The 27,993-nt window shown below is 40.2% G+C and overlaps 1 protein-coding gene across 2 annotated transcripts; it reads right to left on the bottom strand.

Annotated features, from left to right (window-relative positions):
• Window positions 1-232: 232 nt before the first annotated feature.
• LOC133515334 (cilia- and flagella-associated protein 44) lies at window positions 233-27,993 on the bottom strand. Of its 2 annotated transcripts, XM_061847802.1 has the most exons (43): window positions 27,675-27,993; window positions 26,174-26,327; window positions 25,804-25,966; window positions 25,485-25,639; window positions 24,884-25,047; window positions 23,741-23,871; window positions 23,332-23,436; window positions 22,665-22,814; window positions 22,140-22,199; window positions 21,247-21,413; window positions 20,060-20,135; window positions 19,538-19,714; window positions 19,220-19,411; window positions 18,973-19,115; window positions 18,073-18,200; window positions 17,559-17,739; window positions 17,103-17,268; window positions 16,855-16,958; window positions 16,505-16,610; window positions 16,201-16,373; window positions 15,401-15,610; window positions 14,976-15,086; window positions 14,819-14,857; window positions 14,011-14,179; window positions 13,070-13,243; window positions 12,455-12,652; window positions 12,013-12,145; window positions 11,678-11,777; window positions 10,390-10,612; window positions 9,418-9,616; window positions 8,829-8,988; window positions 8,439-8,577; window positions 7,981-8,183; window positions 6,609-6,837; window positions 5,438-5,542; window positions 4,958-5,065; window positions 4,427-4,581; window positions 3,998-4,144; window positions 3,007-3,148; window positions 2,706-2,856; window positions 1,897-2,010; window positions 1,085-1,212; window positions 233-627 (listed from the first exon to the last, which is right to left on the bottom strand). In XM_061847802.1, the coding sequence occupies exons 1-43, from the start codon at window positions 27,703-27,705 to the stop codon at window positions 352-354; spliced, it is 6,339 nt and encodes a 2,112-aa protein (XP_061703786.1). In that variant the 5' UTR covers window positions 27,706-27,993; the 3' UTR covers window positions 233-351. The 2 variants fall into 2 exon arrangements, with proteins under 2 accessions (XP_061703786.1, XP_061703787.1); XM_061847803.1 differs by lacking the exon at window positions 14,819-14,857.

Genomic DNA, 27,993 nt, shown 5'->3' on the forward strand with positions numbered 1-27,993 from the left:
ATAATATGAATAAAAAGTGATAGAGAGAGATGACAACGCTGCGGAGCGTTAAACGATTGGCACGATGGCTAGGCACCCTGTGCTCGCTCTCTGAAGTTGAACCCACGGTTTTACCGGCGGTGCGTTCACCGGCGAGACCGTGCGGTGACCCGACACCTTGTCCGTCCTTATGATCCGTCCATTTTCAATTTTTTTAATGCCATGAAGAGGTGAATGAAATAAAATAAAAGTGTATATTTTAGCATTTTAATAAAGGTAGAACACAGTAAGTAACATAATATAAGCAAACACGCCTACACAGTCTTAAATAAAATATCCATTAAACAATACAACATATCCAAACTAAGCACATTACAATTGACCGTGATCTGAATCCTCAGCCTCAGAAGCATCTCCGCTCGGCATTTTGGATCGTTTACTAGTCTTGCTGCTGCCACTCTGCGCGTGGCTCCGCAGACTGTGCTCGCTCTCTGCGATCGAAGCGCTGCGGTCACCGGCGAGCCCGTGCGGCGAGCGGTCACCCGAGCCGGGCCCGCTGTGCGGTGTGCGGGCGCCCGTGCCGCTGCGCGTGGAGCGGTCTGTGGTGTCGCCGTGTCTGCTAGTGGCGCTGGGGGCTCGGGAATCTTTCTGGGGTTTGGAAAATATACAAAGTAAATCTTGTCGTAAGCTTAGCTTATGTTCTGTGGGCTTATGATGGTCATGCTTGTAAGGTTAGAACACGTTCTAACAAATAAGTCAGTACGAGAGTGATGCGATGCGACACACTATAAAAGCGCAACCATCATGTCCCTTTAGTTCCCGAAAGTTAAGGGCAATGGAGCGTGAAATCTAGTCATGAAATCGCTGCCGATGTAGTTTAGGCCTGTATCAAGATTGTAGGCATGTTTTAGTTATAGGTTTCACTAAGGTCCTTAATTTTCGGGAACAGAAGAGACCCTACTTTGTTAGAGCTATTAGGAATGAAAAAAAAAATCATAATTTGATGCATAAGACAAGGTATCAGCTTCACAGCTTGGGTAGCTAATTAGCTATCGTTAACCGGATTCAAGATAAAACCCTAAAGCAAACATGCCATAAAACGTACCAGAGCCCTCTCGACTTCCTCTTCCAACAACTTGGCCTCGTATTCCGAGAGAAGTTGCGCCTTCAAGCAATCCCTGGCCATCGCCACCACACCTTCTATATCCTTCTCGGGGGCTTGCACGCCGCAATCTGAACAAAAATAGTAGTTTGTAATACAAGTGGAAAGGAAAACCCTAACGAGATGGATATATCCCGCAAGAAGTTGACCCTTCAAGCAATCCCTATTTAGTCATCGTAACCATAGATTCTATATCCTTCTCTCTCTCGTGAATAATAGTTCTCATTTCTCATTCTCGTAAAGTCACGTGTAAGCGGCAAAGCAAGTTGCTTTTTATGTTCTAGTGCATAAAGTGAAATTTTATTGACTGCTGCCAGTGCTCCCCTCTCCACGCGGCCGTATGCAGGCCCGAGTATTCCTTTAGTTTAATAGTTTTGCATAAATACGGTATACGGTAAAATAACCTTAATTATTCGATATTTCTCTATATTTTCTTCGCAATCGTTGTAAAAACCAGAGTATATAACTCGGGTGTAAATGCCCATTTTACCTCTTACGCTCAGATCGATAAATCGCCATGCATAAAATGGATTACTTTATGCCTTGTTGTTCTACTATTGTGATCTTGACGCGGTTATTATTCTGATCCAGAGTATGAGCGAGACAGCGGTATGTACGATATATAGCGATACCTATTAAATTCGTGTTATAAAATACGAGAGGAAACGAAATCAATCCAGAGGTGAATATCCAGAGTGGAAAATGGGGACTACATTTGTATGGAGAAGCGTTCGTCCACTATCCTCTTAATTTACCTTTGATATCCGCAACCACTTCATGTATTTGTATTTGGTCTATGGACGACGCGGTGAGCGGTTGACCGTCTCCCGTCAGAGCGTTGACGAGGGACGCCATGGTTTCATTAGTAGCTGCAATACGTTAGAACATTATTATTAGGGGATGATTTATAAACAGATCCTGTGTACAGTCTTCATCAGATATATTGGAGCAGCTGAGGTGCTCAAAAATATCTGAACAAGCACTTTAACGCCTTGGCAATAGGGCGTCCTCAGGAGATATCTGTGAAGGCCTTGACCGCTCCAATATATCTGAAGGCGACTGTACAAGATTGAGTACAGTCAACTTCAAAATATGTTTACATATACGCCATAAGAAGTCTACGGTCATCATACATTAGCTCTGGCTAAATTAGTATGCGAGCTAGAACGTTAATTTCAGCTTCGCGTTTACGACATGTTGCTGGCTTGTTGTAATTGATTGTATTAGTATAAAGTAGTGTAGAATGCGACTGAGTATTATTTTACAAGCGCTGATGTATGGTACACTCGCGGTCTTCTTAAACGCTTCGCAAAGCGGAGTGTGTAGGTTCAAGCACAAGCTAATACGAAGAATCGAAATGAGACCTCGTTTAGGTCTCATACCCCTCGCCACCGTCTTAGGCCGCAGCATCCTCCCACTTGCTAATCCACGATTTACATATAAAATCTTTAGTAGCCATTAAAAGCATCTTTCTCGAATTTGCTATACGAAAAAGCAGTAAACACTTATATGACTTTTCCAACGGCTGTTGTGTGTCGGGGCAAAGATTTCTATTAAGGCCTACCTATATCAGCGATATCAGTTGTATGAAACAGCGCGGCTAACGCAGGCCCGAGCCGCTCCCGCAACGGTTGTTGTTGACCTGAGACATCTTTCAGCGCGCCTTCGAGCTTGCCCATCACTTCGTGACCGCCACTCCCTTCTAACGTCTCCACCTGTACGAGTAGTTCCAGTCAGAAAAATCTTATAATGTCAACCTTCAGTTGCAACGGACCAATATAAAGCCATTGCTATATGAAAACTACCTATAGGGGTGTTTACTTCAGTTTATGTAGCTTTATTTAATACCTAGTATAAGTACATACATGTTGTCGCAGCAGTTTGTCAGCTAAGGCGGCTAGGGTGTCGTAGGCCCGGACCTGCTTCTTGTACTGGCTGGGGTCGCCGCCATGTTTCGAGAGCCATTTCTTCACCATCATGTCCACCACTTCGTAGCGAGATTTGGCTCTGACGACAGAATCGTACGTAATAAATACCGTAAACTCGTACTTATCGTCATCGACTCATGTATTCAAGTAGAAAGGGATAAAACATCATTTAACTAAATCAGGCCCGTAAAGTTTTATGAATAAGGGATTGAAAAGCGGTAAGGCACCATAATCGTCGATATTTCCGAAAGAAATAAGAGACATTCAGTCTGGGGTCTATGAACACGTGTACAGTCAGCGTCAAATACTTTGTAGCGACCAAAGAAGCCAAATAGTTCGGTACACCAAATATTTAGTATGGTGTACCGAACTATTTGGCCACTTTGACTGCTACAAAGTATTTGACGCTGACTGTACGAAGTTTTGAGGCGTTGTAGAACCGCCTGTAAGTAAGCTGTAATATACGTAGAAGTTTTTTTCAACAACATTTGTTACGAAGAGGCTTTCCCTTACATTACAGTTACAAGCAAGCCCTTATGGGTCATTTTATTTAAAGTTATACACTACCTTTATTCAGATTTTGGATTGTTTACGTTATATCTACTCAGAGTCACAAGCTCTTTCGATCCTAATAGGAGAAAAGAAGTGTCCCTTAATTTTTATACTTTTTTGTTCTTCCATACCGTAATCCGTTACCTTCATACAAAATCTACGAAAAATGTTGACGGACAGGAAGTGAAAGCTTAAGATTTTTATCCAATTAGGATCCAAAGAGTAGAAATAACAAAAAATTACAAAATTAAAAAAAAGTGTACCTTGTGTACAACTTTAAATAAAATGCCCCCTATGGGCAAAGAAAATACAACAACAATGACAACTTTTCAATGCCCTTAAGCGATCGATACGAGTACAGGGATGGTCCACGTACCCTGACAGCACTTCGGGCAGCTCGGCAGTCAGGTCCCGCATCAGTTGTGTGGCTTCGTCTCTTGACGCGTGCAGCGAGTCCAGCGCGTCGTACAGCAGCTTCATAATGTTCACGTCATAGGGGGCGTCTGATGTGGTCGATATATCTCTGGACGAGTAAATTTAGAGAAAAATAGGCCCGACAGCGATAGCCAAACATTAAATAGTCATAAATCCTATTTGGTCATTAAAGGAAAGGGTCGCAAATCGAGGTGCCATGGACAGGTAAGATTTGTTCATGTCTATCCGGCGGAGGTTCGCCGGTCGGTAGAGGTGGTCGAGAAGACAACGGCTTTAGACGCAGAGACTGTATCTCTTTAAAATATATCATAATTCTGCAGACGACTGCTCTGATTTGGTAAGGATAAACTAAAGTTAGCAATACACTTACATGGGGAAGTACTTCTTCCTAGACAGGGCCGCAGATCGGGGTGCCATAAACAGGTAGATTTGTTCGCGTCTATCCGGTGGAGGGTCGCCGGACGGTAGAGGCGGTCGAGGAGACAACGGCTTTAGACGCAGGGACTGGATCTCGGCGCGTAGCATCTTGTTGTATAATGTGAAATTGGTATTAAAATTTTGAAACGATGTCGATTAAAAGTAGGAGGATATTAAGTATAGCTGTCCCCTTCTCGAAATGCTCTCAGGAATTCCGTATAATAAATTACAAATCACAGATAATGGATATAAATTAAGGCTATGCCCACACTGACACTATGATCTGCAGCAGCGTGAGACATTTATATTAATCTGGCCTGTCATCTGCGCGTGTTATATTAACAAACTGATTTACTCGCAAAGATTGTTAAATCTTCTTTCTGCTCACCGCGGCAGATCGAAATGTCGGGTGTCGCATAATAGGTAGGAAGGTGTGATTTTTCAGTCGCATTCAGTATAACTCGTTTGTTAGAGGGGATTTTACCTGGATTTGTTCGAGCTGCTGAGCGCGCACTATGCGCAAACGCACCACATCGCGCTGGTAGACTTCGGGCTCGTAGTCACCGGCCATTTGACCGGCACCCCGCGGCGGCTGTATCCAAAACGTGTAACTATTCATTCATCTAGGTATTCATTCAACATTGGCCTGTTTTTGGCTAGAGTGTCGTTCAGTGTTGTGCTCATGACCCAATCGAATTAAGTATTTATGAACCTCGAAGGAGCATTCTACCAACGTATTGCATACGAACGTTATTATTTTGATTTTTCTATAAACGAGTCGGAGGCCGAGTTGCTTGATATTTTAAGCCCTGGAATATCACCAAGTTTAATTCGGTTTCTTAGCATCTTCAGAAGTTAGAAGGGTAGCATTTGTGAGCGACAATCTGGTGGAATGCCCCTGAAGAATATCGTATCGAAAAAATAGTTTAAAATCATTAATAGGATAAATGATAAAACATTCTACCTTTTGGTACAACACATTGCTCTGTAACGCTGCCGCCTTTCGGAGACGCTCCGAGTATTCGTTCATCACCGTTAGATAATTTTTCTCTAGGTTGCTGTGACGGTCCTACAAACAAATTTAATTGAATATTAAAAACAAAACCAACACCAAAACTGTCCTTCGTAGATCAGAAGATCTGTGGGAGTGTTCAATTGAATGCAAGCGAAAGCAATACATGTATTGGTGAACTATTTAGTCTTTTGCAAATCAGCCTGTGTAATTCCTACTTGCCCTTCAATTTCTACGCTGCTGGAGAATCTGGGTGATATTCTGAACGTGGCATTGAACTCGCCATCGCCGCACTCGCCGAGTTCAATGCCATGCACGCCTCCTGGCCATTTGTCGCAGCAGATCACCTGGCGTCTTGTCCACTTCGCGCGATTTCCCCAACTTGCAATACTACTGGTGAACTTAGCGGCTTGGCTTATCAATTATCGACTTATTCTTCAGTTTCTCAACTGCTGAAGAACCTGAGTGATAGTTCCCAACATGGTGCCGGACATGGTGACTTCTGGCCATCTGAAGCCATCATGTGGATCCATCAGTTTCATTGGTCGATAGGGCCCGCATGCGGGGTGCGGGAGATTTCCATAAAGCATGCCATAGGGCCCCCGTATGTGGGGTGTGGGGTGCGGGAGATTTCCAAAACGCATTCCATTAAGAGTCTCACTATTCGTTATATCACCTTACCGCCTGCATACCGGTCACCCGCATGCTTTATATCGACCGGGTTATCGACCAATAAAAATGAGCCATAATGTCTATTGATTAACTATAGTTTGACAAGACAACTTTGTTACCAGAAAAAGGCGCGAAATACAAAATTTGTGTAGATTGAAGTCTACACGCCTAATTTTTTTAAATTTGCCACCTTTTCTACTGACAAAGTTGCCTTGCCTGACTACAGCAAAAAGCTTTGTTAAAGAACCACTTTCCAATGTTAAAGAACCACTTTCCAATCCAATTCCTCAGCTGCAGTAGAACCTGAGTGAGTCCTCAACGTAGCACTGAACTTTTGACTCCTGGCTATGACGCACGAGACCATCCGGCGTTGTCCACTTTGCACGATTTCTCCAACTTGAAGCACGTCTACTGATGAACTAGTAGCTTAACTTATCAAATATCGATTTACCCTCCAATTCCTCAGCTGCTGCAGAACTTGAGTGATAGTCCCCAACGTAGCACTGAATTTGTGCCTCCTGGCCATCTGGCGCAGCAGGTCATCTAGCGTCTTGTCCACTTTGCGCGGCTTTCCCAACTTGCGTGTCAGTACGTCGCGCATCTCGGCCCTCATAGCTTCTGCTTGAGACTCCATGGCTTTCATGTCGATGTTCATGCGAAATAGATGTGTGCGGTTTACTCTAAAAATAAGTAAAGTTTTACGTTTTGTTGCTAGGGTGAGTGCTATAATTATTGGCCCCTCCGTAATAATAGGCCATTCTAAGAAGGCAATAGAAGTCTTATTCTTAAGAGTGGTAAGGATAATAACTATATAACAGTCACCCTACGCAGTTTATTGTTTTATACAGATCAATCACCCTATTGTTTCGAAATTGTGATAAAAATGAAACAGAAGGTATGATTACAGCACTAGTCTAGTTTATTACTTCTTTAGTTTTGCTGAGTAATCTCATTCTGTCTCTGTGACTTTGTCTGGCCTTATGAGATGGCTATAACGCTTCAGTATTAGAAAGGCTATCAAAATTAAGATCGGTTCAGCAACTCAGTTCCGAAAATGCAAGAAACATGTGGAAATCATAACTGAGTCATTAGCATACCTAGTGCCATAAACTTCTGTGCATCTTCTTATTAACTTCATAGTAAAATTTTAACGTTTTTTACACACATGAGGTTTTTACACAGATGTAAGTCTAGATGCACCAGCGAACGAAAAAACCATAGAAGACTAACGTCAAACAAAATATCAGCGTAAAAGTGGCCCCATTATTAAAACACGCAATACTAATAACGGACCAATTGCAACTCGTCAAAGTTCAGTCTTGTTTTCTTCGACGAAAGATGCCGGGACTTAGTAAGAAAGTACACATAAAAAACCTCCACCTACAACGGCGATTGGTATTTACTATTACAAATTTAAATTATTAAAACAACAACCTGAATAAATTAAAAATGAAAGTTTTTTAATATCAATGGTTGTTTAAAATGCATAACATCATCCCCATATAAAGCCTGTTGTGATCAAGAGAAATCAAAATAATATGATCCTAGCTAAACTTTACGTGAAAAGTAATCCCATATTTTTTCCAGTGTTTGTTGAAACGACTAGCATATCATTTATCCGCACAATAAGGCATATTTCTATTGTTAAAGATATAATTTGAATACTTCTTACTATGACTGTGACAACGGGCCGCCATTTGCGAACTAAATAGCTCCGCGGCACAAAGTTGACGCCCCGCCCGCTTCGGCACAATATGTGTGGGGTCATTTTGCAGAGCTAGTTCGTCATCTATGTTTATTATCAATCGCTGAGATGCACTCACTTCTGCCTCTGCTTTTGCTGTTTAATCTCATCCTGTAGTTCCAAGACCCTGTTCCTCAACCTCATGAGAGTGGCTTCGGGAAACACGACAGCATTGGACAGGCCCTCAGGAGTTGAGCAGCCGCGAAGAGCAGCTGCCCTGATCTGGTCATAGCGGAGAATCACCACTTGGTCGACTTCGTTCATACAGCTTTGTTTTTCCAACTGTACAACAAATTATTATTCTGCTATAAAATATTTGATCTGAAGAGGAGCACAATTTTTTTAATGAAATACAAGCATGGTATATGTTATGTACATAGGAGACGGCAATGTGCATGTAACTCCTCTGGAGTTGCAGGCGTACATAGGCTACGGAGACTGTTTACTATCAGGCGGGCCGTAAGCTTATTTGCCACCGATGTAGTATAAAAAGCATCCCTAGGAAGATCCCTAGAACCTAACTGACTATGTGTATACCATAAACTCCCTCAGTTCATTCTTCCTTTTGTCTAACTGCACAGATAGCTTGCGCTTCACTCTGTTGTGGGCGTCGATGTCCTTTCGCAGCATATCCACTAAGTGGTTCTGCTCTATCATGTCTTGTTCATGCCTATGTCTGGAATAAGCACAAATCAATATTATGATTTAACTCGCGCGAAACGAAAAATAAGTTTAAGGTCGACGTAAAAAATAACAAAACCAAAGATTTTCCACAACCACAATTTTAAACCTTAACAACCTAAAGATAAAGTATCTTATATCGACAATATTGGACTTTATCCATATCATATCATATGATGTCACTGAGTATACCGAAAGGTGAAGGAATCTCTCACCACCTTCGTAAATACATTTTGGTGATTGTACCTGGTGGTCCTCAGCTCATAGGTCTTGTCGTAGATATCTGGGTCGCAGCCCTCGGGGCACACGTTGGGGTCCAGTCGTATAGGTCCGATGTCGCGGCTATCCAAACTGCCCTCGTCTTCCTCCTCGCTTGAAGATGAGGACTCAGATTCGGATTCGGATTCTGATTATAGAAGACTCGTTGAAATGATATCTAGGTACTTCATTTTTATGAAATTCCGTTGTCTTACGAAATCTACGCAGTAGTTCGTTTTATGTAGATCTCGATAGAGAAGCTTTTTATTCTAAAGTAACGCTATATTTTGATATAAGGAGAAGCAATTAAAAATATAATGAGAGGGTAATCAAAGTCTAAATTGTAATACTAATCTTTAAACAAAATACGTTTATGGTTAATCGATTTGACACATATAGAGATGTTAAGTGATTTTAATGGAGAAGGGCAGCTGGTGGTATTCTTCTAGATTTCATATAATAAGACAGAGATTGAGAGGTAGAAATAATATAGATAGTTCACAAAGGAAACCAAGCATAATTACTATGTACAGGCTCATGATGTTTTAAAACAGGTGAATATTGTAATGGAGCTTACCATCATCACCCCTATCTCGCGGCGGACGGTACTTCTTCTTAAAGATTCTCCTCAGAAAATCTGCGAACTTATTATCTTGGACCAGTTTCTTGAACTGCCTCTGTAGCTCTTGGCAGAGTACATCTAGGTTCTCTTTCTCGGCAAAATGCTCTTCTATACGTTGCTCGCAATCCTTTATCATTTCCTGGACGGCACGTACCTAACATAATTATCTAAGTTAATTTGCATCAAGGATTAATATTTTTAACGTATGATAACAATGATAAATGTTATCACCGTTATCTAGGCGGTAATACGCAACAGGAGTGACTTACAAATTCAACAAGTCGAGCAGTGCTTCGGTAGTTAAATTATCTAATAATCTCTCTATCTCATGAACCATATAATTTTCGGGGCGCTTACCAACTGTTGTAGTGAAACTTTCCGTATTGATATTATGTATAAAACTCACAATAATGGGCTGAAAATGCCCCAAAAGTCCGGGCTCTGCTAATGAAGATGATACATAAATAATAATTCTCTCCGGTCTTCATAAAAATATCTGGCTCAATGCATAATTCATAGTTAGTTTCACAAAACTTAAATTGCGTTTTTCAGTTACCCGTGAACAAGATGCATGTAACTGCGTCGAATATATCGGAAGCCCGTAAACAATACAAAAGGTAATCCCGGTCCATATCCCGGTCGATTTAAGTCTAATTAACATGATGTCCTTTACGGTTGCAAGAAGCAATTCGACCGACCGACGAATTCAATCGATAATATATAAACCCCGCAATGTATTGCAAATCGCATGCGATAGTCGATGACGTTTGCAGAGGCCTCTAATAGATATAATTCGTTTGAACATTCCGCTCATACTTGTCACTATATGTATTGGCCTTGTCGTATCATCGTCGTATTTTTCCATGCATACGCGCGAGGGATGTTAATGCATCTTTATATAGAAGGTTTAGACACCTCAATGCTCACCTGCATCAGTTTAACGTAGACCCTCTCAGCTAGCCTATCCTCATGTGCCTCAAACCGGTTCAGGACATTCATCTCCCTATGGAGCTGACACAATGTCAGTTCCAGGAGTTGGCTCTTCTCCTGGACCCTGATCCGTTCGCGCTGCAGCTGCCGCAGCCGGGAGTCGTACTTCTGGACCGCCGTTTCAGCGTCTGCGAGCAGCATGTCTTGCTCGTACAGATGCCTGGTTGAATTGGGAGGAACTGAGTTAATGAGTATTTTTTTTCTATTCTGCCCCATCCCATCATTTAGGCCCTTTTCTCACGAAGCTACTCTCAAGCGATTTGCGTTTCGTACGCGTATCCTACGCGTCGTTCGTGAGTAGCCGCCATACATATTCACTTCGTTTCGCACACGATACTGTCTTGCTGGTCGTACGCTACTCGAGTCGTATACGCGTTGCATTATGGCGACGGAACAAATACGATTTTGTTCAGAGAGGTGGAAAATTATCCACGTTTATATAATTATAAGCTGCTAGAATATAAAAAAAAGATGTGAGGCGTGGATTGAGATTGGAAAAAAAGCAATTTGACAGGTCAGTATTTTTTTGGGATATTATTAATTGCATACCAAACAATCTGACATTGCACAGCAGAATAATGTATTCCCACACCAGAATGCAATTTTACTTGCACATTACCTTTTTTTGCTGTGCAGTTAGAATTTTAGGTTAGGTTATAAAAAATAGTCTCATTTGCGTAGCACCGTGTGCGGAAACGAGTAGCATGCTAGCATACCAGTAGGCGATCATGGTTTGCATCTCGGTCGCGTAGCATTTGAATAGTCTCGTGAGAGAAGGGCCTTAGAATCAGTAAGTAGTGAGTAGATAATCACTACTGAAATAGTCATATAATTATAACTACCTTTGTTGTGATATAAGGAGGTAAACGAGCATACGAGTCGCCTGATGGTAAGCAATTACCATTGCTAATGGAGCCTGCAACCTGCACCAGAGGCGTTTCAAAGGGTGTTGCCGAATTTTTAAACTTTTTTTTTTGATGGTTACAATTTCGTAATCGTCGATTAGCTGTGTTAGGCAGGAAGTTTCTGGAGAAATGCACAGTAGTGGTCTGGCAACCATGTTCAATGAATTTCTATTTATGTATAGGTAATGATGTTGCTATGAGGCAATGAATCATAATGAAAAGTATAATATGGATAACCAAATATACGGAAACGTTCTTATATAATTAATAATTAACACCTGGACCATAATTCAAGTTACTAATTTATATATCAAATTGACCTTTCGATACGCCTTTCCCTTATTTCCACCTCCATCGGCGTAGACTCCATGTCTTGTCTTGCCTTCAATAACTCCCAAGATGCAGCGAGAGGGCGCGATTCTGTGAAAATTATTAATTGATTTAATTTATCAATTTTGTTTTTGCTAATGATTTAAAATCTTAGGCAGGCATATAAGAAATTTTCTGTGATTATTATTTGAAGTTTAAATTAGGAACAAAGTGAGAATTGGGTTCATAAAGCGGATATGTGTACTGTTATGTTCTAATCTAATACTTTATGATAATTATGAATTGTTTATACAAAACAATAAAATAAAAATTAAATTGAGCTCACCGGAAAGAGGAATGAATCTGTTAACCCTTGGCTGACGAATACGAGGTTGCGGATAGGTTAAGGACGGGCCTTTTATCGCACCTCTAGACTTGCGACTTTCTCTGGCTGTGGGCTGTTTTACTTCTGGTTTTACCTAGAAGTGACATGTCCAGTTACGGAAAAGATTCGTTTTGAAAGACCTATCCAACGATACCCCACACTATTGGGTCAAAGCAATCAAAGCAAAGGTCATTTTGTATACCCAAATTTTTTTGTTGTTTTTATTTTACCGTTCTGTTGCCATGCAAGATTTATGTATCCATGCCAAATTGCAGCTTTACGGAGCAAAGCCGCGGACTGACGGAGAGACGGACATGGCGAAACTATGAGCCTTTCTAGGTGACTGCGAAACCCTAAAAAGACCGTTTGGGAACGTTATTCGATATTATTACCACTTGCCTACCTCTAGATTCTTCTCGGGGAATTCCAGCTGTTCGTCAATATCGGGAATGGCGGGTGGAGGGCGCACCATCTTCGGTGGGATTTCGAGTCGTATTTCAGCCAGCCGTTCACCGATTTGCTTCATGTAACTCACAAGATGGAGCTTGTGATTACGCAGCTCTACCACTTTTTCATTGAACGCGTGCTTGGTGTCGTATATCTGAGGTAAAAAAGACATCGACATTAGTTACGTCGCACAACAGCAAAAAGTCCACCAGTAAGTAGCGCAACTGGACCTAATTTTATAAACCTACAATTTGCAATTTTTTTTAATAAGTTACGGTTTTTGACAGAACCTGAGGTAGATTTTGTATAGGGTGATGAAGCCTGCGACGTGGATGTTTTATTTAATATTCTAATAAGTTATTAACTACTGAGTTACGGTTGACACGTTATATACGAGATACCCATTTAGATTGGGAAGTTCAACCTGCTAATTCACTAGTCGTTCCAACAGGTATCCTGTGCAAGTGCGTAGGTACAAATACTTAGGGCTTAGCCTAACTAGGGAACAAACTAAATTATTTATTAATTATTTTGTGTTGTTTTTAAAAGTCAATAAAAGACTGACTCCTACCTCTTTTCTAAGAAGGCATACACGCAACTGGGTATTATGTCCTGGAGGCGCCACATAGTCGGGATGTGTCTTCAGCACTCGGTTGCCGATGGATGACTCCGCTTCCTTTAGAGCAGCTTCTGCCCCTGGGGGTAAGGCATGTGGATCGGGCTTGCGGGAAAGATGGGCTTGCCACTGAAACAGGAAAATCAAATATCTCATCTCATCACAAAAATGGTCATCCATTAATTACATCGCAAGAATTTCTAGCTTTTTTGACCTCTCCCCTCTCCTTCTCACACTTGGTCACCTTTGGCAAACCCTTCCCCCCCTGGTGTGACGTCACATTTTTGGCTTTTTTTTCAACACTATCGGCGAATCGAATTAGGTACTAGAAATATTTTATCTAAATATTTTCGACAAAAGAAATATTAGTAATTATAACACAAAACCGATTTGAAAAGAAAATTAATCGCATAAAACGATTATCGTTCCAAAAAACTCGTTATTCAAATGTACAGCGAATAAAAAAATAAATTGACGAACTTAAAGTGACGTCACAAAGTTTGTGACTCCCCCCTCCCCCTTGTCACAACATGTCACATTTTCTTCACCCCCTCCTACTCCCTAAATGTATGATGTAATTAATGGATGACCCCATTCCATCGGATATGTCAGTATTTTTCACCTTAAATTTGGCTATTTATTGGAAACACATTTAGTTTACAAAAAAACAAACATTCAAATCTATTAATTTTTTCGCCTTTCTCGGTCAGCGACAGTATTGAGGTCTAGATCAGGGCGCGGGAATATAGAACAAGGCTATTATTTGAAGGTCAGATATACATTTGTTATATGTTTGGTTAGGATAGGTTTACTGTAAGAATAAGACCTACCTAATAGTGCACATATCAGAAGAAGAGTAGGGCGCGCTTACGAAGGTGACACTATCTATAACTTACTTCGATAAACTGTGCGTGATGTCTGTTCAAGCGCTGGTGGTAGTTCCGTAGCGCTTTCTTTAGTGGATGCGGGTATTTAGGAGGCAAACCAAGAAGGAACGAAGCCACTCGTGGCTTTGCCATCGACTGCCGGCGGGGAGCCGCGCGGCGAGATACTGACTCTGCTCGCCTGCGTTTAGTTATAATAGTTAATAGAAACTAAGATATTGAAACTGGCAAATAGGTACGGCGTCAACTCACACGGCCTTCGAGCAACACGTCGGAAGGGAGGAGCCCAAGCGATATCTTACCGTACAAATCGTTCTAACATTTTTTGCGGGGAAGGGGGGGGGGGACGTGCGCACAGTCTTACTTCTCACTCACTACATACAAAGTCCAATATGTAATGACGACACAAATACATAGAAAATGACATACGACAAAGACAAATATTGCACACCTCGATCCCTTTTTGTGTATGGACTAGTCACAAAACGCACCGCACTATGCCTAGATGGGCATGTGCTTCGGCAAAGGGGAAATAGTGCGAATGGCGATTTCCTTCCCGAATGTTGCTCGAAACAAAGCCGTATTTGCGGCAATAATCCTCTGCATCTTTTTTTGACTTTGCCAAGGAAGGAAATTCAACACGAATATTTGGATAAATACGGCCGAGTGAGTTGTCAGCCTATGATTATAATTTGCAAATAGCATTCCGGTGTTAGTATAGCCTCACTCCAAAGTTAAGCGTGATGTTCATGCGCCAGCATTCATATGGAAAAAAATATTTCATATTGTTTAATTTGTTCATATAAACATATGTACTTACATCGGTTCGGACTCTTCTAGTTCCAAAATGTTTAAGTTCCTTGTTTGCGTGAAATAAAGATGACAACTACATCGCACTTCCATAAAAACTTAATTGCTGCCATGTAATCCTTGACTTATAAGAATATTGTATATGTTTAAAAGAAATTCCGATTTACCTTCCTCGCAAAGCAGCTTCAGCCATCATCTTATGGACTTCTTCGAGTTGCGAGTAAAAATCTGCAGACAAATTCTTCTGCCTCAGCGGTCGTATAATGACTTCAGGGTCTCTAAAATAAATCAAATACTTGATTGTAAAATCAAATATGTAGGGTACAAATGGACTTGATGCTAAATGGGTGTTCTTGAGGCAACAGTTTGGGTTTCGCTGCTGTCGGAGGAAACAGTTTAAAAATAAAACCACCCAAGAAAATACGATGCGGTCGAAATACTGTAGGAACCTAAGCTATTCCCTGAGCTTAAGAGCATGTTATTGAGTCTCAGAATCTCTTTTAACTATCAAATTGGTACCTATATAATTATCTTGGAGATTAAATTATTTTTCTTATTCTAGGTTTATTCACTTTTTTGTAGAAAAATTAACCTGATGGCCTTCAAAATGAAGGGAAATACATCCAACTGTATGATGTTCCGTGAGTGCATCTTCTTATAAGCCAGATCAGAAGCTTCTAGTTGGTGCGCCAGTTTTCTAATGGTCAGGGCTTTAGCTGCTTCTAATTCGTTCTCCTGCACTACTAGGGGCCTCGGGTCCAGAGTGACATCGATTTGTTGAGATACAGGTAGGAGTTTGTTACTGAAACACGGGTTGTGTAAATATTCATAGATCGCAATATTAATTTGAAACATATAAATGGGACGGTAAATTTCTTTTTAAACGGGCTTGTTGGCATTATAAGAGAAATAATGCCCTTTAATCAATGAGGGTTTTATTCAAAAAAATCACCTCAAAAATGTTCAACTATACCATTGGCTGAAAGATTTATAGCATTTTGTTCCTTGGGACTTAAGTATGGCACATCATCTGACGTTTACCAGTTGCTATGGGTAAAAGAAAACATCGTGAGGTAATCTGCATGTAAATACGAGTAAAGGTGCGTTTTAGTCTCATTCCCAGCCCAACTCCTCTTGTGCCCTGCTACGGACCGTATTCAGGCCAGTAGGCCATAAATCTGAAGAGTCAAAAAATACGGTGTTACCAAACACAGTGCTAAGTTAGCACTGTAGGTATGCCGTAGAAAGTGTGGGTCATCTAGTATCATATAAAGTTATTGCTGGAATGTCACCTATGATACATACGTGACATTCCAGCAAATGAAACCGATATGCTTTATAACAAATGTCACCTATGTATTTACAAAATGTATATGAATTTAGTATACATACGCCTTGATGAGCTTGCTGTACTCAAAAGCGAGTTCAGCCAGCTGGTCGCGCACTCGTTTTTTGTGTGCGTTGGCGATTGACATCATCTTGTCGTATTCCTCTTTCTGCTTCAGCTGCTCATGCGACATCAGTTCACCGTCGACGGTGCTTGGCTCCCTTACTTTCTCGGTTTTCTACGTGAACAAAGGAATAATAATCTGTTTATAATACTCAAATCAAGATCTTTGTTCTATAATAAACGTCCCGTCTAATCGAGCTCGTTTGTACAGTTATATCAACTTAATTTCACATATAATATAGGTACCGGCAACTCTGGAACAGGTGGTAGTTCTGGTGTTGGCATCAGTGGCTCGGAGAAGTTGATGATGTAGGAGAAAATATTGCCATCAGCACCGCAAGTATAAAATCGTCTGAAAAAATTAAATCAGTCAATTGCAAGAACACGGAACTTTAAATTATGTGCTTAGTGAAGGCAAGATCCAAGGCAAGTTAAATTACATTTTAAACATAAAAAAGTACTTTTATGTTTGACAAATCTGATGTGGGGCCAACAAATAACACGACTAACGAAAAACACAAACGAAATTGATGTCTTCCTATTAAGCTGAGTTATATCTAGAAAAAACCGTAAATAAATAAATTTTAAATTCTTACTGTCCATCCGAACTAAAGGCCAGACAGGTGATGGCTCCAGTGTAGCGATTATGCATCGGTAGATAGTAATTATCTATGAAGTCGATGCGTGGCGTGGGTTGTGGCTGAAAATGGTAAAAATGAGTTTGTGGCAACATCGAATCAGACATATACGCGCGCCTAGGTACCCATTTATCTTATTTATTTAGACACACATGAGGAAGAAGTCCACTAGTCACTTCGAAAATATGAACATTGCATAAATGTACCTCTTCTTTAGCCAAACGCCGGCCTTTCAGTTCCTTAAGTAGTCTCTGCATAGCGGTGAACCATGTCATGTAATGATGCTCGTCTGAATCCTCCTCCTCTGTTGGCATTCTTAGTACTCGAACGTAGCCAGTATTTGTTCCTATTATCAAGTAACGATGATCGCAGCTGCAAAAAATAATTTACAATAGATAGACGGCATCAGGGAGGTATTTACTTTGTATGAGGCTTTCCTGAGCCGAATGCGCTCTTTCCTTAAATTAACTATCTTTTACTTTTTTGAGACGATACAACTTCCATGGCCTTTCCTTGTAACCAAACTCTAGCTGTAGCTGTTGGCTGCGCTCGCGATAGCCATCTTCTTTGTGGCTATAAGACCCATAATTATTTTATAGTTCACAGATACCAAACAAGTGGCATTTTGAGCAGACCAAAGTTCAAGTTTAATAATAACTTACACAAACTGCAACGCCGTGATATCATCACACCAAGCCCCGGGTATAGGGCCGTATTTTAGGATCTTGTTCACACCAGGCTTCACGAACAACAAGGCACCGGTCCCCTTCTGAACTACCCATATCCCTTCGTCGCAGTACTCGGCCCAGGTGATCGTGGTTCCTAGCATACTTTCGCTTTCCACTAGAACGTGTAACAAGAAAAAAAAAATACTATAACATTTTTGAAAACCATGAATACTTTACTTATTCTGCATTGCGTTATTTGCGTTGAATAACTTTAGGTCAAATTCAACCAAACATATTTATACAAGAATAGAAAGTTAATAAATATAAATATAATTTAGTTTCTAGGGTGGTTCAATTTCGATCATGTGTTTTTGGCAATCTGGTCAAATCAAGTCGAAATTTAAAAAAAAAACCTTATTTAATTTAGACTCTTTGGGGACAGCAATAAAGGCAGCAATAAAATACGTAAGTAAAAATTTAAAAATGTAGTTGTTCATGAACAACTTACTTAGCTGTATTTCCCCAATCCACTCTTCCTCTTCTTCGTCCTTGCCTCCGCCGTCATCCTTAGCCTTCAACGCTTCTTCGTCGATGCTGGCTAGATCTTCCTCCTCGGGGAAAGGGCGGTGGCGCATACTGCAGACCAAGTTATAGAAATATCACATAAATAAATATAAATAAATATTATAGGACATTATTATACAAATTGACTAAGTCCCACGGTAAGCTCAATATAAGGCTTGGGTTAGACAACGATACTTAAATACATAGAAAACATCCATAACTCAGGAACAAATATCCATGCTTATTACACGAATAAATGCCCTTACCAGGATTTGAACCCGGGACCATCGGCTTCATAGGCTACCCACTAGGCCAGACCAGTCGTCAAACATGACCAAGAAATTTCCTTGGCTATCCATGCAGACAATGTGTTTTTTTATATATACTACGTCGGTGGCAAACAAGCATCCGGCCCGGCTGATGGTAATCAGTCTCCGTAGCCTATGTATGCCTGGAACTCCAGAGAAGTTACATGCGCGTTGCCGACCCTAACCCCTCCCTAATCCCACCCCTCGTTGAGCTCTGACAACCTTACTCACCGAAAATAGGTAGGAAGGTAGGTTTGAAGTAGATCTGTAACTATTGATATATGAGCCGGACTACGTCCTCCAAAGATCTTCTCAATAAATTACCGTACGCTACTCTATCAACAGTCCTGATCCACGATCCTATAGTCGGAGACCTATAGTGGGGTGTCCGGTACTAGTCGCCACTGAAGAATCTTTTTCTTTTGCCAAACAAAAAACTAAAGCAATTAACATCTATCACACAGTCAAAAGTGCACAATACATACTCTGTCCCAAAATCGTCTGTATCGTCACTCACTCACTTCTGATGGACTTACTATTGCTTCTTCACGAGAATCTCCTTATAGGAAACAAAATCCAGTTTGAACGTGGTAATTTCTGTGTATTTTCGCACTGCGACCTGTGGAAGCACAGCTTCCATAATAAATCCCACTTGACCGCAAAGCAGCAGCACATATTCCTAAAAATTTTATGTTCAATTATAGATGCGATATTTTAAAATCTGTCTATGAATATGACACCAAACTCTATGGCGTCAAAATTCATTTTTAACGTGTTGAATACCTCTTCTGGTTTCCAAGTCATATACACAATATTGTTCGGTGTCTTGATTAGCCCCAGTCTTTCCAGAGTAAACGGCGCGCCCAGATTTACTTTGTACATAAATATAGTCTCTTCCTTAGAGCAAGTCACCAATAATGTCCGTTGGTTATTTATCGATATTTGGTTTATGGCTTTCGAATGCGGCTTTAGTAGCTGAAACCATTGAAATTTACTAAGATCAAGTCGATGATGTCAGGGTCCAGAGAGGTGTCACTGTGGATGGTGAGAGAGGAATGCATGTCAATATTAACTGGCTGATGATTCTCGTTACATATTTACCGAGATCAAGTCGATGACGTCAGGGTGCAGCGAGGTGTCACTGTGGATGGTGAGAGAGGAATGCACGTCAATGTTAAGCTGGCTGGTGATGGCCTCTAATCTCTCCGGATGCAGTAGCAGCGTGCGCATGATACCGTCCTCGAAACCTAACATGATTATCCGGGATGTTGGGTCCACCTAAACAACGGAAAAACGATGGTTTTTTGGTGGCTTTAACATTTTAACCGTGTCGTGTCGCCGCCAGTACAAAGTTACACGAAGTTTTGTCTTATTTATCAGACTGCGGCGACATGAGCTGGATATTATATGCCTAATATATCAGACTACGGTGGTTAATAGGTTAATATAATGCTGGAAGTAGTCTACATAAGTTGTGAAATGAAATAATATATGAATATTTATCGTACTACAGTAAAAAACTGAAGAAAATCACTATTCCAGGTAAGTATTTAAGTACCTCATTTTAAACGGTTAAAGCAAAGCTTTAATAAGATCAAAATATTATAACTTGTACCAACTTACATCGATAGGAGGATAAAACATGCAGGTTACAGGCTTCAGAAAGACGTATCTGGCTAGCAGTGTATGGGTCGTCGTGCTGTAGAAGGTAATTTTATAATGTAGGTACAAAAAGCTTTTAAGAAGATGATACCAATTCAATGTCTGGAGTCTGAAATTAACACTAAAGGATAAAATTCGCAATACATACTACTGTCACTTCCTGTGCGGTCTTTCAAAAATTCGCTGTTAAAAAAACAGTATCTGTAGGTATTTGTATTAATTGGCATTTTGGTAAAAGTGGGTAGCATTATATTGGGATATAATAAACCAGTCTCAGCTCGACGCCCGTGTTTAATTCACGACTCCCAAACTGCATACCTTGACAGTATCTAGCTCAAAATGGTGCAGGTGACGGGGTTCCTAGGATCCTCTTTTCAGATGAAAGGATACATACAGTTGTGTGCAATATAACAGCAGTCTATAAGAAAATGACTAGTACCTTCCCTGTTTCGATCTGTTTATTAACTATGTATTTTTTATTTTCAATGGAACTAAAGGTCTGTTTGTTATCACTTAAGCTTATATATATTCATATGTGACTGTTTGTTTCCTAAATAAATAAATAAAAAATGAAAATAAGGGGAAAACTATAACTTTAGATCAATGATATTGGATAATTTTTTATAATTTTTCTGCATTACTTGACATTATTTTAAAATTAACTGTAACCTTTACATAAATAAAATTGGAAGTAAAAAAATAAACACGAAAACCGGCTTTTTTACTAACTCCAGAAATTCTTAAAAAAGGTCAAACCCTATGAAAAAAATACAATAAAATTGTGTACTATAATTGTAATTTTGTGTCTTGCCTATTATTTCCAATCTAACTAACTAAACCTACGTTATCAGAAAAATATAAACTTTTTTTTAAGATGATCTTCGTCGCAAAGTGTACAAGTCGTCCATCATTCGGACTTTTTTGTTGATTTTTGACCAAATACTTGGTTTTATTAGTATGCTTGAGGCTCTAAATGATAGTGCCGCCCATGACAAATCAAGTAGTCGGTCAAAAATCAATGATGACCTGTCATAATCGTTAACAGATGTTTCAATCTCCATACAATAAGTTTTCTAAATTTTCCCTTGTAGAAATTTCGCAATTATGGATAACTTCCAGCTGCGCGTCAGTACCTCTGTTATCAGTACCTGTAGGCGTGTAGGGCGCCATCTTCCCCGGCCGTCACAAGAACAGGGTGACCACGGAGCGCCGCCATAGCCACGACGCCCCCCGCGTGACTTGTATACACTTTTCGGTGTGCGCATTCTAACTTGTCGATTTCTGTGTCCACACACCATACACCGCCGTTGCCGTCCTTATATTGACAAGAGACGTGAAGTTTTTGAAATTAAAGTGTTATGTTGATTGCCTTAGTATATATCGTTGTTATCAAAATACTAGCTGTTGTCCGCGACTTTGTACGCGTGGATTTGTATGTTGGTGGTTATATACATGAGCATAGAATAGAACATTATGCAGCAAAAGGTAGCAGTATCACTTGTTAATAATTATACAACGCATGAGATTTGTCTGATACAACCTACGAAGTTTCAAGCCCCTAAGTGAAAAAAATTGTTCTCGATATAATCCCTCTCAATCCCTTAAGAAGATTTTCAAGTCCACTATTCCAATCGAATGCAAACTCTTTTTTCACCAATTTAGGGGATTAATACAAACTTTCAATGAACGCCATTTTAACTCCCTTGGGGAATTAATTTCTAGAATCACTTTTTTTGTTTCCTATTATTGTCTTTTTACGACAGTTCAAGATCACTATTTACAAAAATTTTCGTTTCCGATGCAAATTTACAACCCTTTTTTCACTAACTTAGGGAATTAATAATTTTTGTTTTATTCTAATAATATGCCCATATATACAAAGTTTTTTTATCATTTAAATATCAAATTTCTAAATAAATTATTGTGCTGAACTTCTAAAACATGTCTCCAGTCTATGTGACAGCTACTAAAAAAATGAGCTGTATATTATGTAGGGGTGTATGTATAATGTATAGCATAGAAAATTATGTTCGCAACTTACCTGGGCGTACCAATAGAAATCTTTCTGTTGTTTTAGACACATTATTTGGCAGTTAGGCACCTAGAAGATAAAACAGAGGATCAGATAACAAAAGATTTTTTTCATGTAATTTTGTTTAAAAAATAAATAAGATAAGGTCAATCTGGGGAATACCAGCATATACAATTTGATTGGAAAGACCGTCATAGGGCATTAACTCTCGATTTGAGTACGTACTAAGCTCAGACACAGTCGGAAAGCAAGAGCTTCGCTCCTTACGCACTACAAACGCAAGAGTTACAAGCGACGCAAGCTTGTAGACTTTCCCTGCTTATCGCAAATGCAGTAATCACATGGGAAAATTCATGCAATTTTTTATCTTCTTCTCCTTTAATAAGATCTTTATTTAAAGGATTTTTTTCATGCCAGTACCTACTGCATCTGCGATCAGCATCAGGGCAGAGATGTACACGGTCTTACCTGAGAGATGATCTTCACTACATTGACCTGAATTTATTGATGATACTTGTAAATATAACAACATACGCAAGTTTCAGCTACGGGGTTAAGCTCCACGTAGGGGTCGTCTTCGGGCGGGTCTGCCTGCTCCACCGTGTCCCAGTACCACGCTCGGATGCAACCGTCGCGAGCTATAGTGGTTACTTCGTCCCCTGCTGGGCTTAGCATGAATTGGATCTGGAAGAGTCAAGATATTGAGATAATTAATTTGATAAACGTAGGTACTATAGTTATGAGTATACTGAGGAGTTCCGTTGAGTCCAAACTGATCTCACCATCAGCACTCGGTCTTCATCACCAGACTCTCTAGTACGTACTCGTAGGTACTGGTACGTAATTTGATGGTAGATACTATAACGTTCATAACTTATTGCGTTAGGTAGGTACCGAAATTACAGACGTATATTTTAGATCAATCGAAAAGTTCTAAGATTGTAACACAAACATAGGGATACGTGAAATTAGGCCCCGATTTAGAGGCCTAGGGCCCCTAGACACTATATTCATTTCATTCTCCATCTCAAAACCATTGCTTAGTTGCCGGGGTCCCTAGGCCAGAGCCTTGTGGGCCTAGGCGGAAATCCGGCACTGCGTGAAAAATAACACGCAAAATAGGCATAATAGCTGTCGATTTGCGGAGTATGCCCGGGATAACTATGTGAAAGTAAATAGAAAATTGACAAAAAATACTAACGACTGGTCCCTTGTGGCACGTTTTCCTGCCACGTTTGGTCACTTCTACTTTGACGAGCCCAGCCTCCCAGACCAGAACGTTGCCCCACTCGCAGCCGGAAAGTACCTGCATAGCATCAAAAGTACAGTAGGTAATGATTTTTGTAGTAAATGTATTTAAATTTTGTCTAGCACATTGCCTGGTGGGACAGTAAAGTAGTAAAATAAAAGTTTGTAATAAGTAAGTAAGCAAATAATAAGATAAATCTGCAACATGTGCGCATAAACGGCATTTCAAAATTACAATAGATTGGGTGGAAAAATGTACCGCGAGAGGATGAACTTAAGAAATGAACGAACCAGAAGCGGAAAGGCATCGGTCATTGACCTCTGTTAGGACATAAAAACAAAAAAAAAGAAATACAACTGACCTTTTCATCAGGCATAGGATAAACGCCCAGCACGTCACAAATTTCAGTTTTGCCGAACCTACCAAGTTCTCCTTTCAACTTTAGTCCGGTAAATGTGCGAGCCATTTTCCAAAATTTGATGTGTGCAGCACCTGAGAAGTTATTTTACCTTGAATCAGTAGCATATACTTCGAAATAAACAATTTGCTGATGGTAAGTAGATGGGGTCAGCAGCGAAATTTTAACAACTGCTGTATATTATTATTTTGTGTGCTCATATGTAGCGTTCTGTGTTTATGACTTCACAAAGAGAGACGCTGGACCACCTTCCTCGAGTGCGCCTTCCATCCCGCAAACCTATTTGGTCTGACTACCAGCTACAGGGCCAAGAGCCATTTAATGTTTCTGCGGAGTGGAGAAAGCAGTGGCAAGAACAAGATGGTGACTCCAACATAGACCCCACTAAACTGCCGACTGGCTTTAAAGAACAACGGAAGATTTGGGTCACTATAAACCGTATCCGAACGGGAGTGGGGCGCTGCAATCATAACCTCCACAAATGGGGAATTTCGCCGACACCAGCCTGTGACTGTGGGGAGCCTATCCAAACAATCGCTCACATCGTAGAGAAATGTCCTAAGAGGCGGTTTGCCGGAGGCATGCAAGACCTGATTGCCGTCACAGCAGATGCAAGGGATTGGCTGTTCAATTTAGATTTAAAACATTAAATAACATTGTAAATCTTCATTCAGAAAAAGCCATACGATATAATAATAACTTCACAAAGAGTAGAACATTTTGTACTTGTACGGCTTTAAACATTCAGACGTACTCTCAGAGTAAGCAACAATTGAAGCGAATTGAAGCGAATATAAAACCTTATATAGACTAGGCTAACAAGATTAGCTTCTGTAAAGTTTATTAAGGAAAATCGGGTTGGACTGGTTGGAGAATCTTATTTATCGATATCATTTACTTCCGGACTCTCATCATACGTATTTGTGATTGCTGTGGCATAAGATGCCGCTGTGGTATACTTTACAATCATCGCAGACGTTGCAATTAACCTCCCCGCCCAGCCTACGGATGCGCCAGGCGTCTATTAGTTTGAATCTTCATATGGCGTTTCGAATCTTGTAAGCTACAGATATACACTATAATCACCTGCAGTGGTTAGTTGTCCCGGGCAATATGGTGAGAACATAACTACATTCACGTCGAAAGTGAACGCACTCGTGCGCAGCAAAATTTTGTGTCGCTTCCAGTTCCATATCGTGATGTTGTAGTCCGGTTCCTTGCCTACTGAAGCTAGGAGTTCCCCGTCGGGACTGAAATTAAAGTTTATACTTAAGTAATTAAAGAAAATGTCTTGAAATAGCTGTTAGGTATGCTGCGGTCTGAATGAAAATCTCGGATATCATGCAGCTATATGCCCTGGGCTAGAGACGTATTAGAATAAGGGATATATGGGCCCTGGAGTATCCACCAGTGTCGATTCCGAAAATTCCTATTTAATTTTTTCAGAGAACGCTAAGTTCGTAATTAGCCGGCGAGTTATGTTTAAGATTGTTAATAATTTCAAGCAGTATTTTTAGAAACATTGTATTCCTAGCATTTACAGAAGCATCGCAAACGCCTGTCAAATCCATATAACAAAAAGGTTTGTAAGAGGTTGGTAAGTTTTATGAATAAGGGAGTTAGTGTCACGCCCGTAAGCGGCACTCTTGTGTAATGCTCTCCTTAAGGAAAGCAGCTCTTAAGCTACCTAAAGTCGAGTATAGAGTATGCATTAGTGGTGCCATCACGTAGGACTGCGTCGATCTCCATCTGTGGCCAGAAGTACAGCAGGATCAGGGGCTCGCGGTCGCCCTCCTTGCCCTCGGCTATAGCTAGTCGGTAGTTAGGGTCCGTTCTGTAACTCTAGAAGAAACATTTTTATAATGTGTAATGTGTTGATTTTTCTTGAAAATATGTACACCTACCTAATCTGTTTAAGTTTAGGATATTAAGGTTCAGATAATACTTGAAATCGACTTCAATTATAAATTCTAGAGATCATAATAATAACGTAAGGAATTTGTTACGGTCATATGTCCAATAGAGCCGCCAGTTGTGCTCCTTCGGAACCAGGTCTGTTTAGTTTCCACGTCCAGAAACGTAACGATGCTGCCAGCCGCCCAGCAAACTACAGTTTCATCGCACGCACACAGATTGAAATACTTATGGCAGTCGTAGCCGTAAGAATGTCTGGGTTAGAGTCAGGATAATGTAAAGCTAATTAAAGTATTATTGGCGAAGTCAATGTCATATTAATCCACTAAGCTACCTCGAATACATAAATAAAATGGCACTTGTTCGAGAGGCTGCGAGAAAGCAATTAGCAATCAATCAGTTCGACAGATACCGATGGGAAATTAGCAGGTATGGAAGAAACAATGATTTTCCAAAGGATACTCAAACTCGAATAAATCATGTGGTATAGTGGAGTCTGGTGAATTGACCGCCCCAGAAAAGAAATCATCCTGGTCGTACTCTGTGAGTATGGATTCTTCTTCTACGTGTTCATCTTCCGGCTCAATATATCCTCCTTCTTCTTCTTCTTCTCCGTCTGCGATAGTAACAATAATAGATACTGTAAGCTTAAATAGGGGTCATTACATAATGCCTGTAACTTGGCAAACGGAGGTCTTTATTTAACAGATGGAGTTAGCTGTTTGTTCTAAAGGGACAAGAAGTAATTTTTGTAGGTACCTACTGCGTAGGCAGCGACGTCTACTAGCGAAATTACAATTTTATAATTGACAGAATCCACCGAGGCTCAGTTGGTAAGTTGGTATGATCGATCAGACCATTTGACTATAACTTTCGTGAGTGCGAACGCGAAACTGCTTATTTTATTAGTTTATTACTATAGATGTTCCACGTAAGTAAGGCGACTGGTAAGAAATTATTATGGTTAATTACGGATTAGTTGAAGGGTCGGTTGTGTGCGACTATCAACACTACTATCACTTTTACGCTTTAACTAGATTTAGTCCTAAAATCAACCTACCTTTTATTGAAAAAACCACCGAGAAACAATGCAGTTCAACTATATACTCTGGCCAACTTGTCAGCAGAAAAAGGCGCCTACATTTTTATAATTTGCCACCTGGTGGCCAAACTATACTTTACCAATCAGTTAAATGCACAGGGGGCCTAACCAAGATCACAACCGTAGTCGTATAGTCCTCCTCATCGATTTCGATTGTACCATAATATTGCATTGTCACCCGACTTACATATTTATAAAAAATTTCAGCTCAGAAATCGGAAATCGGGTACTGGGTACTGGGATACTAACTAACAAACCTACATACTTAGTAACAGGGCAAGTTAAAGAAAAGCTTGTAAAAATGTATCGGGATAACTGATGCTACGAATATCACCTGACTTTTTCCATACATTACATACTTATTTAAGATTCGATTGACGTTTTTCTATCGACAGTTTGTCATCTTGGCTAGGCTAGGCTAGGTATAAAAAAAAACCGTCAGGCCGTTTTATGTCCGCAAAGTATGCGTATTTACTAATTTGTTTATGTATCTCGGTGGCTGCCATTCCTCAACCCACCGATGGAGCGGCAGCTGACGTCCGATAGGAGGACACATCGCCTTTAACCACTTTACGAGTTTTCGCCCGGGAGGCTATTGGTCATGGAAATCTGTTCCTGGCTTGAGGTCAAGAGAATACTACTACTACTAGTTACTTACACTTTTACTGTTACTGTACTGATTTCTACTGTATTTCTTTTAAATTTCTTGTATTTGTATTTTAAAATTATGTTAGGGTCTATTGCCTGAATAAAGAAACATTCATTCAATACTTACCCTATTACCAGGCGCTGTTGGACACCATGAGCATTTCAAGAACTTTATTATTGGTATCTTAACAATGAAAAGCTATATAAACTTACCGTAAGCAGGTAATTCTTCGTCATCAGCCATCGCTAGGCTTAGATTATACCCTTAGTTTATTACAAACCTAAACGTAAACTTACAATAAATGCAAATCTATCTAACTCTTTTGTTGCCTAGTAACCCAAAGAGCAAAGAGCATATAATCACTACGTTCTACTAGTAACCGATAGAACGTAGTGATTATATACTCTTTGGTAACCGATGGCCCGTTTGATGAAGCAAGCGCCAACTTTTAAATACACCTTAGACAATAAAAAAGATTATAAGCATTAGGGCTCTATAGACCTTGCCACATATTTCTTGCGATTTTCGCTT

Source organism: Cydia pomonella, chromosome 2 (genome assembly GCF_033807575.1).
Source record: "Cydia pomonella isolate Wapato2018A chromosome 2, ilCydPomo1, whole genome shotgun sequence".
In the NCBI taxonomy this organism is placed as follows: Eukaryota; Metazoa; Arthropoda; class Insecta; order Lepidoptera; family Tortricidae; genus Cydia; species Cydia pomonella.